Below are 12353 nucleotides of genomic sequence, written 5' to 3'. Positions count from 1 at the left end.
CTGGCCACTGTGAAGTCCGGGAGGTCATCAGTAACTTCTGTGAGTACGTGAAATATCCTTCATCACATGCAAAAACTGCCAGGTCCAATCAAAACATACACTGAATCCGGCATTCCCTCAAAAACACCCATCAAGTGAAGTATCCAATTAGCAATTGCCATCTCACGGAATTTTACAGCTGAACTGCACTCGCAATATTCAGGAAAACCCAAACTCGGAATATGAAACCTTATTTCTTATTATCTTTAGGCCACACCAGGAGCAAAGCAGAGCACCTGATAACATGCACCTGAGTTCCTTCTATCCAGATTTCTGCAAATGGCTTGCCGAGTTTTTCATATCCTGCGCATTGTTAACTCGTAGTAATCCGCATTTGTTGAAATTTACACATTCGGAAAAGAAACCGAAACTAAAGCGAGACCGGCGGACTGGTACGCGCTCTGCCGCGGGGGCTCGTAGCATCGCACTTCAAACGCTTAACTCCGGTTTAATGAATTATTGGCGTTTAATAAGGCCCCGCGAGAGACACCGCGGCACTTGTTATTCTTCGCTCTTCACCGTGAGCCAGAGGAAGACAACAAAGCGCGCGGAATAATACACACAGAAACAAACCTATTTTCGAAGGAAACAAACATAAAGACATCAAAGGAGCGTCACACTTTCAGCCCGACGCTCCCAGAGCTGGTGATTAGACAACAGAAGTATATACAATGTCAGGTGAGCCTGTAATATAAAACTCAGGACGCATTCAAACCCTTTAAGGGTATAAAACTTCCGTTGTTGCTCTGGTTTAATATTTCAGTTACTGTGCAGGCAAAAACCACAAATAACACAGAGAAACACACCCATTCTTCCCCTGAATGTAAACTACAGGAATAAATCCTTTTGGCTGCACATTACGTGCATTAAATCACACAGGAATGGCCACGTCATCAAGCGGCCCCTCAAGTCCCCAGTTTTAATTACCAACTAAATTTGTCCTTGGAAAAATACTGCTCATTTGATTTCATAAGGACACACAAATGCACACACACACACACACACACACACACCTACAAACACACACGCACACTATACAGGGCGGTTTTAGGCAATGTCTTTGAGCCAATATTAGTAATGCACAGTATTGTAAAGCTAATCACTGAGGGCGAATCAGAAACTGCACTCAGCGTGTAAATAGGTAAATATTAGAGGATTCTAAGGATTAACTTGAATGCTAAAACCAGAACAGTGAGGGAGAACTGGAAGAGGCATTTGAGGTTAAGCAAATACTCAGATAACCAAGCAGCCTTAAAAACTCAGATTGAGGAGCACCTGGCATGTCCAGCCTGAGGTATTCACTGGGTGATGTTGTTTTTAGGTGGAAACAGCCTCAGACGCTCCTGTACTTCAGTTGCAGAACTTAATGTGCGCATTCAGGCACGTCACTTAAAAAGGCCGGTGTGCTTTCAGGCATACCTTTCAGACCGCGGCCAATGTTTACTACAGAAACAGCTCAGATACCGCAGCGCACACACCAGCTCTGTCTTCAGGGACAGCTTAGAGAGGAAGCCCGGTTTTCGGGTTTTGGCCGGGAGACAGCACTGCTGTTGACAGAAGTACGCTCTGATTTCAAGAGGGACCGCCAGGCTCAAAGCTGTGACAGTCGGTGTAAAGACTCAGTTCAGTAGCACTCTCAGGAGCCGAAATGGCTTCTCACTTGTACTGCGGGGGGACAGTTTCCTTCATCTGCTTGTGGTCTCTCTCAGCTTTCAGGTTCATAGTCCACAGTGACTTATCAAGCTGCACTTGTGAGCTGTGACCTGCGCTGTAATTCATCCAGCGTAATTTAACAAAGAATTAATAATTCATTAAAGATGGCTGCCAGGGTGGGTGGGGCAATTAAGGAGTGTAGCCTTCGAATAACGCATGTCATACTCCATGAAACGCAGGCTTCCATAGAAGCAGTGTTGCTCAACACACCCCTTTCCCACGGTTCGCTCAGTTCCATTCCCATTTCCTGTGAAAACGCTCGTCTTCATTCTGAAAGTGTTTCAGCTTGACCACACATTTCAGTTAGAACCTGCCAGCCAACGAGGGAGGAACCTGCTGACTCTGTCAATCAAACTGGTAACCACGGACACGCAAAGCCGAGCCTCGCAGCAGCGAATCGCAAGCGCACACCGGCGGCTTCCTCTCTTAGGACTGCGCAGAAGCCAGAGACCAGCAGATCACATGACTGAACGAAAAAGGCCAATCGTTCGTTCAATGTCTACAGCAAGCGATTTCGCCTGATCCAAAGTATAAACGCGCATAAACTGCTAGGACAGTAGGGTCACCGTCTCAGCAACGCGTATCGCATGAAGAACGGCCCATTAGAGCACCAAGCTGTGACAAGGTCGACTATAAAGGGGCACACTTTCAAAATGACCAGCTGTGGGCTGCCACCAGCGCCGGACAGGTCGCTAAGGCAAACAGGCTTAAGATCCACAGGGCAGCCTCATTAAACCTGACACCAATCCTGCCACGCTTTGTGGGTACGTACATTCACGTTTATTCACTCAGCAGATGCCCTCATTCACAATAACCTACAACAGGGTGCATACGGTAAGGCTAGATTAACATCGCCATGGATACAACCATTTACTGTTTGGAATATAAGCAAAGTGCCACTGAGAAAAAAAGAAACAGCGATAAAATGAGGACACTGCGATGCGTAAGTGCGCACACTGGTTATGAGTAAATAAACAGAGATAGTGAAAGACAAAGAGAGGGCGCGCATGTAGGCCAACCGCCAACTGACCCATTTCCTGTCGGGTGCTGCAGACCCCCAGTCCGTACTCGTCTGTGGTGTCAGCCACAGTTCTGAGGAAGCTGGCGTTGTTCTCGGCAAAGCCCAGGTAGTTGTAGGAGCCCATGTTTATTACGTTCTCTATGCTTCTTCCTGTTAACCTGCAAAGCAAGAAGACCTTTTTGTTTTGCCTGTTCACTCATCTCCCTCCACCTTGCTTAAATACATTTTTAGTGTGATTTCATTCAGTTTTTTTTTTCTGATTTACGCTTGATCTGGAGGTAAGTGACATGGATTCTATAGAAAAACCAGATATCCCTCTCCTGCATTTCTACCAACCACTGTTTCCTGCAACAGGACATTGTGGTTGATAGCACGAAAGCAGTGCCCAGTGCTATACTACAGTTTTTGAATATAAGTCAAAAGGTGTGCCTAGGATTAAACATCCATTGCTACAGTACTGTCCTTGGACATTAATTTTTTTTAAAACCATAAGATCGGTGCTGAAATGTGTTGGCTTGGTAGCGGTAGGGAGATGGAACCTTCGGTGTTCTGCAGAACCGGCGGTGGCGGTACCTGAAGGTCCAGTTGTAGTCGTCGGAGACCCGCTCCATCAGATCGAACACGGGCCCGGGCAGGCTGCACACGGGGCGGTTCCAGTTATCCCGCACCCTCATGTACAGGTTCCGCGTGTAGAAGTTCTCGAAGTCTTGGTAGAGTGGGACAAAGTCCTGCGGGCGGACAGTTTGGCAGGAAGCGGCCGTTAGATGTGGCGTTCGGCGTTCAGCAGCGTTCAGCGCGTCTAATCCTGTCGTGAGGGCAGCAGTGAATTCTGGGACGGCAAAGCACGTGAGAACAAACAACGCGCTCTTTCCGTATGTGCTTCCTAATGACCATCCTCGCACTGGGGCCTTGACTGCGGAGCTGAAGTGCTCATTAGGACGAAGAAAACAAGGCACGCGGGGCATGACACACTGGAAGGCACGAGCAGCTCTGGCTTTTAAAGCTGCTCGCTGTTGCATAAGTGCTTGTAGTTACTATGGAGCATGTCAACAAATGTCAGAACTACTGTGATTATACTGTGGAAGACAGAAGATCCCGCCACTCCGCCACTGTATAACGCCTCAGAGGCACACCATTACCATTTGTCATATCATCCTTCGGTTGTCCCTAGACAAAAACTGCGCTCTCGATAAATCATTCTGTGCTCGTTTGGGACACTGGGATACACTAATCAAGATTACTGTAGATCACAAGTAATGCTTCTTGTACAGGATTATGGAAAACCAAAATTTTGCTCCTTTTGCTCCTTCTTTCCAGAGTAGAAAATCGTTTGTTTTACGGAGCACCACACAAAAAGCAGAAAGACAACAGATTTCTTTACCCCCCCCCCCCCCCCAAGATAAAACTGCTCTTTTTTTTCAAAGGTTTCACCGTTGATTGCAACGTCCTTTAAACTGCCTCCTTCAGCCGTAGTCTGAGCGCAGCCGTTTAATTGTGCAATCCAAGCAAAGAAACCTGGCGAGGAGTCTTTAAGGACCGCTTACACCGAGAAGCAGTGCGAAGCGCAGTCAGCCCAGAACAATCATCTCAGCCCTGCAGGGTATTAATTATGTCTTTAAGCAGTTCAATCCCCCGTTTAATTTCCCCCACAGCTTTTGTCTTAAACAACAGCAATGAGCCAATAACGGCTTCTGGGATACAATGGGAGGGCAGAGAACAGAGAGCCAGCCTTCAGTCGATCACGGGGAATGACAAACATTTGCAGCTGGAAGCCCGTCATAATCACAGTTTCACGCTGGGTATCGACGGAAGCCACACAAACTGCTTCCAAACTCCCAACCGTAAATGGCGGCATTGGTTAAGCTGAAACAATGGCGATTCCAATCTGAGCCAAAACAAGGGATGAACGGCCAGGGTGGCTTTCAAGGGGTGTGGTAGGGTCAGGGGAGGGGTGGGGGTGGTGAGGGTGAGGGTGAGGGTGAGGGTGGAGGGCGTGGTGCGTGGGGCGGTGTTACCTTTTGTTCCTCTCTCTCCTGGGCGAGGTGACACTTCTCGAGCCCAACGGCTCTCAGGAAGTCCCTCAAGTAGCCGAACAGGGTGACTATCCCGAAGCCAAGGTACGTCATGACCGCCACGTAGAGCGGCGCCTGTTCAAAGCCGTCTCTGTCCCTGCCTCCTGGCTCCACAACCCTGGGAACCACTTTCTTGGTGCCATTCTTCTGAGCCAAAGCAAGAATCACAAACACATTTCAGGTCAGGAGCCTTAGAGCCAAACTCACCCTGCCCTGCAGGAACTAAGTGTGAAACCAGTCCGACTCTCCCCACGTGTACACACTCAAGTAAGGAGCTCTTACGTTACAGCCAGCCAGAATGATACGCGTGGACTGCATATGCATTACATATCACAAATGCGCAAGGAAGTCAAAGGAATATCCTTCTGGGTTTAAGACCACTGCTTAAGACACCATTCCACAGACACATATACAAATACGCACACGAGCACACACACACACACACACACACACAAACGCGCACACACACACATGCAGTCATAATGGATGAGTAATTAAGCTATGTAACTGAATTACAATTCATGCACATTGTGTTGGAACTGCTTTTATATTAAGCTTATTATTGCTTACTTTTTCATCGTTTGTTTACATTTTTATACATACTCTTGTGAATTCATGTTCAGAGCCCTACAGCGAGTGGCCCTGGACAAGTAAATGTACGGCAGTAAATTATGCTAATAAATGTTACCCTGTGTTTGGCACATATCTTATTCATAAACCTTACACACTGTACATCTGATTTTCAACGAGTTGTTTATACAGTAGAATTTAATATTATGCAAATAAATTATTGGTGATAAAAATGTCTAAAATGCCAACTGAAACTGAAAATGGCGTAATAAATATTGATGACCCGTACCTAAGATTCTGTTTGAGAATATACACTCACCGGACACTTTATTAGATACACCTGTTCAACTGCTCGTTAACGCTATATCTAATCAACCAATCACGTGGCAGCAACTCAATGTATTTCGGCATGTAGACATTGTCAAGACGATCTGCTGAAGTCAAACCAATCATCCGAATGGGGAAGAAAGGTGATTTAAGTGACTTTTAACGGGGCATGGTTGTTGGTGCTAGACGGGCTGAGTATTTCAGAAACTGCTGATCTACTGGGATTTTCACGCACAACCATCTCTAGGGTTTACAGAGAATGGTCCGAAAAAGAGAAAATATCCAGTGAGCGGCAGTTCCCTGGGCGAAAATGCCTTATTGATGGCAGAGGTCAGAGGAGAATGTCCAGACTGGTCCGAGCTGATAAAAAAGGCAACATCAATTCAAATAACCACTCGTTACAACCGAGGTATGCAGAAGAGCATTTCTGAACGCACAAGACGTCGAACCTTGAAGCAGATGGGCTACAGCAGCGGGGTGCCATCGTGTACCTAATAAAGTGGCCGGTGAGTGTAGACTTATAATAACATTTACATAATCAGTATTCTACACTGGTACACAAAGAGGGCTACAACATATTACCGTTGTTTTTCATGTGACAAAAACAAGACCGAACAAAGCATACTTACGTTGGAATAGCAACCTTTAAAATACACTGTATTGAGTAATGTTACCTGTGACAGGTAGGCCTATTGGTTGTACATTTGCCAGGGTTACTTCCTATTGATTTGAATATGTAGCCAGCAAAGGTAAATATGTTTTTTTGCTTCACTCAAGGGAGTGACATTTGAAGCTCAACATTTACACAATGCCCGACCTATCTGAACGCATTTATCTGAGGTTTCTTTATTTTCTTATCTAGTTATTTGTTGCATGGAATTAAAACACCAAGTCACAGAACTTGCTCGCGTGAAAAATACATTTAATTCGTACTGATATCGTTATATAGTTGACAGGAGAAGGGTATCGATTTATCCTTATGTTTACATTTCACCGTTTGGATCATCATACAGTGGTCTGTTTGCTAATAAAGTTCGACGCATTTGCATAAAAACTCTGCTCCTAGTGGTCACTGCACAAATCACACCTGCTTCGTCGCACCTACAGTATTTGAGTACCTAGGCTACTGTATTTGAGCGGAACACATCCAGTGGATATTTGTTTTATGGTCTGCGTGTTAATAATACAGCTTCGGGTCACTGAGTCTTATCTCTGACCATGCAGCAGTGAATTGTTCTGTTGACGCTTCACAGGTGATTTTGACAATGTAGCTTCCACCGTCCCGTAGAACTGTACACTGAACCTAAATAGAGCATGTGCTTTCCCCCAAGGTAAATGTTGCTAGCCTAACAATCGCATCAATCCTCAATGTTGTGCTTAAGTATATGTGTATTGTGCCCCTAGGTTACAATTTGTAAATCTTCGCAACGCCAGAGTCAGGCTTTGTAACAGGGAAAACTGGGTAAAAATATTTAATCATAAATGTACGACAGCAACAGTAAATCGCTTTATTTCCCAATGCATGTACATACAGAAAATGTAGACGTTTAATGGCTGCGTTACGTTTTAGCGCTACAGCAACAAGTGGGAAGAACGTCAGTGTTGTCACTGTATACCCAGCTCAGTTTACTATGACTTGGTTACGAGTTCCGTGAAATTGGTTACGTTACTGTAACTTAGATTCATATTTCCATGTTCATGTTCCAATTCAAGTTTTGTGCTAAAATCTGCAACACACAAGAACCCAGTTTCCGCGTAGTTTCACACTTTTGCAAGCAATTTCTACAAGTGGAAAGACTGAAAGATAGTCTTTAGACTGATAAGCATGGGCGTCACACTCCCTATTTCTCCGTAATGATCGTGAAAAATGTGACGCCGTGTACCTGAGCATTTCTGTGGAATCCGTTTTTCTTAATTGTGCCACTCTTCAAGTTGGTCTGGCTGAAGGGAGGCTTCACGTTTATGTTATGGACAGGATCCGCAGTTCTTGTCATACCTGCTCTGTGAAAAGAGACGACTGAGGGAAAATGCAGGAAGCAAAGTGTTTCTTCGCCTCTTTGAATCCCAGGTATGGAACCGGTTTGTTTGGGTAATTATGGCACTGACTTCCTTAGTAAAAAAAACCCTCCCGCTTACTCATGCCGTAGAATTTCAAATCAGTGTCGTGTTAACCTATAACCAGAGGGCAGCTCTGCACGCTTTAGTCGCTTAGCTCCGTGGTTTACCTTTTTAAAAGAGTATTTGATAGATAGCCTACCTGTTTATGGCTTCTATGGAGATTAAGTCCTGTCCTGGGCAATTCATCTCCGTAGAATGTAAAGTATCCTGTTCCAAAACAGCTTTTGACAGTGGGTTTTTATTTTATATTTGCTGTTGCTGTTGTTTTGGCTCTGTACGCCAGCACATTGGATATTGTATTAAATAAAACAATTAAAATGGGGCTTAAGTGCTGGCTGTTAGCTTTAATTTTAGGGTGTTTACGTCCATATCTGTGAAGGAATTACAGGCCTTTATTAGACATAGTCCCCTCAAAATATTATATGATATTATATTATAGGACAGTAATGTTAACTGGAGTTACCTTAAGTAAAAACATTAATTAATTAAAAAAAACTACAGGTGGCCAAATACTTTTGGCTTGTACTGTTCCAGATGCAAACCACTCACCAGCACCAAGAACAGAAAGCTGAGATTTGAGTTAGCAAAAAAAAAAGATGACCCCGATTAGCTTTGGAAACAAGTCTTATGGACAAATGAGGCGATAAGATAAACCTTCGTGTCACGCTTATCTTTTAAGATAAACACTTTGAAGGCCCAAGAATGCTATTTATATTTTGCTGTCCATAGTACCTTTCTTTTTTGTTTTTGACCTGGAAGTCATAAACGGGTGTCTTGTGTATGGATAAACGCATGATTATATAGCATAATAGTAAGCATTTCAGAAGCATGCCATTACCACAGCCCAATATATTATATATTTATATCAACTGGATCTTCTTAATGTCAGAGAGACCCCTTTTTCATATCAATACCCATTTTGCAATGTGTTGCTGCAATTTAACTGTGCAGTGCTTGTACAAATGACATATCCTTCCTGTGCATGAATGGTCAGCTACCCAACTGTTTCGAGAGGCAAAACGAAACTTAACTTTTCACAGTTGACACTGGAAAATGTGAAACAATGATTTTTAAACTACAGGGTAGATGCCTAGTTAAGCTGACTTCGGCTTAGAGCACATCCCTGTCCCTCTCACAAAACATGTCAACTGTTTGATGTCGAGACATTGGGATATTTTTTTAATGACCTGTTCACCTAGAAATGAAAAGCTTGACAGCATCGTGCGGTCAGATTCCTATTCATAGAGAGAGGACATGGAAACTGTTCTTGTATGGAACCTTAATCTGTTTTTTTTATTTTTATTTTTTATCAGTGAATGGTGTCTTGAATGCATTCATATTAAATCAGTTGCATTTGCAATGCAGCACGAAGGCAGACAGAAATGTTCTTGGAGGGTGACCAAATAAAAAGTGCCACACAAGACGTTTTTTAAAGGGAGCGTTCATCAAGAGTTGATTATTTACAGGTTCAGGGGGAACATAGTCTTGACTGCGCTGGCACCCTGTCAGAGTTTTCTGCACTTATGCAAAATGGCCTGCAGGTTCCCTCCATTGTAACAGGTGCAAACCAGAACCGTTTCTCTTTATTGGTGCAGAGAGGTGGAACGAATAAGAGCGGTGTCCTGCCTCCTCCTTCCCTGTTCCTTTCCAGAACATTATTCAGTTCCATTAATTGATCTATTCCGACAGGGATCTCTTTTTCTGGAGAGATATGGAACGAAAACTTGACACCAAACTTAGGTTGCAAGTGCAGTTTGCATTCAGGCCTAAAGAATATGCAAACAATCTGAAACATTCACAGTAGTGCAGAGAAAATGGGTGCAGTAGTTCGAATGGCTTTGAACTCTGACAGGGATACTAGATTCTCTAGCTTAGTTTGCCTTTGTAAAGTGTTCATGACCATGGAGAATTATAACTGAAGGTCTGTTTCTTCTTTGTTTTGTCCAGTACTGCGTGGCTTGTCCCCTTGTCCACTTCCGATGTTTTGTGCAGTGCACAAGGAGAGGTAGGGGAGGTTAGGAATTACCTACAAGGGGATAAGGAGGCAAAGAGACAGGGCGCAGTTGTTAATGTTGTAATCACGGGTTGCTTTGCAATCTCAGGATTTTGACATACCAGCTCGTTATGTTGTGATTACAAGCTACTTCATTCAGGATTGCAATATTGCCAAATGACTGCTTTCTCTTGATCGTGACATAGATACCTTGTGATCTTGGAAAAAAAAAAAAAAGAATTATGTCAAGATCACAAGATAAAAAAAGAATGGATTAATCAAGACTCCCCATAGGATAGGACTAATTTGAATTGAATTTAACTTGTGACTAATGGCGAAGAATCAATCATCGTGTCCACGGGTAGAAACTGTGTTCTGTCACTGTGTTCTGCAAAGGTTTCTGCAGTAGGGTTGGTCATCCACCTGTACAAGATTTTGGATTCATCATAAGCATTAGCGCTCTGTTGGTTTATTGGCTAAGCACATCCCTGGAGTCGTGGTGTAATTCCACATTTCAGTACAAAGTTTGCTTGGCTCAGTATTGAGCCTGACACGAGAGGCTAGTCTGTCATGTTGGTTATGCAGGCAGTATGTTGATTTACATCAGGCAATTAGCAGTGCGTCTGTTTAGTGTGCTGTCTATCGGAAGTGAACTGGATGTTAATATTCATTACAGAACTGTGTTAGACCTCCAGAAATAATATACTGCGCATAAAAATGACTTTTTTTTTTCTTGTTTAAAAAAGTAAATAAACAAAAAGTAAATATATTTTTCTAGTAGCTTATAGGACAGTTTAAATATAAGAAAAAGTGATAGCATATGATTGCATAGCTTTAAACCAAAGTAACCTTCATTGTGTGATGGCATTCATATTATATTCATATTCATATTAGTAGCTTAGTGGTGAGGAAGTTTAAGCTTTGCCGTTCAATTATTATTGTTATTAATGGCTATACCCCAACGCCAATGACACACACTTAATGCTGGAATCATTTTTTAAATTTTATTTAGGATCGTATTGGCCTGAACTTTCATAAAATAGAGAGAACATGAAAGTTTGTTTGGCATCCTAACACTACGTGACAAACCTAAGAAAAACAAATATCAGACACGCGCTTCTCATTGCTAAGGTTTTTCTCCCAGCGCTCATGCAGTGTTCTGGAGGTCTATTGTTGTCTAAAGCAATTCAAGAAGAGTGCCTTCTTCAGAAGCACAGCAGCGAGGTAATGCCCAAGATCCCAACCACATAGGCCGAGGGGAGTGGCCCTGCTCAAATACTGTCTGGCACTGACATTGTGTCAATATTTAATGTATTAATCACAGGTGAGTGGGGCAGACTGAAGCTGCAGTAAGATGGCGTTCATTTGCTGGCCACCAGAACGGGGCATACTTCCCGAATGGGTGGGAGTTTCGGAGCATTGCATGCGAGGTGAATGAGCTGAGCAGTTCTTCTGCCTGCCTCACTTTACCACAGCTGCTCTACACCAACACTGCTGGTTCCCCTACACCACAGCCGATCTACACCAACACTGCTGGTTCCCCTACACCACAGCCGATCTACACCAACACTGCAGCATCCCCTACACCACAGCCAATCTACACCAACACTGCAGCATCCCCTACACCACAGCCGATCTACACCAACACTGCTGGTTCCCCTACACCACAGCCGATCTACACCAACACTGCAGCATCCCCTACACCACAGCCAATCTACACCAACACTGCAGCATCCCCTACACCACAGCTGATCTACACCAACACTGCAGCATCCCCTACACCACAGCTGATCTACACCAACACTGCAGCATCCCCTACACCACAGCTGATCTACACCAACACTGCTGGTTCCCCTACACCACAGCCGATCTACACCAACACTGCAGCATCCCCTACACCACAGCCGATCTACACCAACACTGCAGCATCCCCTACACCACAGCCAATCTACACCAACACTGCAGCATCCCCTACACCACAGCCGATCTACACCAACACTGCTGGTTCCCCTACACCACAGTTGATCTACACCAACACTGCTGGTTCCCCTACACCACAGCTGATCTACACCAACACTGCAGCATCCCCTACACCACAGGCGATCTACACCAACACTGCTGGTTCCCCTACACCACAGGCGATCTACACCAACACTGCAGCATCCCCTACACCACAGCTGATCTACACCAACACTGCAGCATCCCCTACACCACAGCCGATCTACACCAACACTGCTGGTTCCCCTACACCACAGCCGATCTACACCAACACTGCTGGTTCCCCTACACCACAGCCGATCTACACCAACACTGCAGCATCCCCTACACCACAGCCGATCTACACCAACACTGCTGGTTCCCCTACACCACAGCTGCTCTACACCAACACTGCAGCATCCCCTACACCACAGCCGATCTACACCAACACTGCAGCATCCCCTACACCACAGCCGATCTACACCAACACTGCAGCATCCCCTACACCACAGCTGATCTATAT

At 44.5% G+C, this 12353-nt stretch overlaps 1 protein-coding gene across 2 annotated transcripts in view; it reads right to left on the bottom strand.

The window, feature by feature from the left end:
* Positions 1 to 7875, bottom strand: part of sptlc3 (serine palmitoyltransferase, long chain base subunit 3) — a 30513-nt gene extending 22638 nt beyond the window's left edge. Inside the window, exons 1-4 of one of the 2 annotated variants that reach the window (XM_035400886.1) lie at positions 7626 to 7875; positions 4789 to 4992; positions 3347 to 3501; positions 2783 to 2931 (exon numbers count right to left, since the gene is read on the bottom strand). In XM_035400886.1, the coding sequence (XP_035256777.1) occupies positions 2783 to 2931; positions 3347 to 3501; positions 4789 to 4992; positions 7626 to 7736 (619 nt within the window). In that variant the 5' untranslated portion in view covers positions 7737 to 7875. The remainder of the gene's footprint in view (positions 1 to 2782; positions 2932 to 3346; positions 3502 to 4788; positions 4993 to 7625) is intronic. The other variant, XM_035400887.1, reaches the window with a different exon arrangement.
* Between the last annotated feature and the right edge of the window lie 4478 nt (positions 7876 to 12353).

This window comes from Anguilla anguilla, chromosome 18 (genome assembly GCF_013347855.1).
Source record: "Anguilla anguilla isolate fAngAng1 chromosome 18, fAngAng1.pri, whole genome shotgun sequence".
In the NCBI taxonomy this organism is placed as follows: Eukaryota; Metazoa; Chordata; class Actinopteri; order Anguilliformes; family Anguillidae; genus Anguilla; species Anguilla anguilla.
This window is presented reverse-complemented; position numbering and strand designations above follow the sequence as displayed.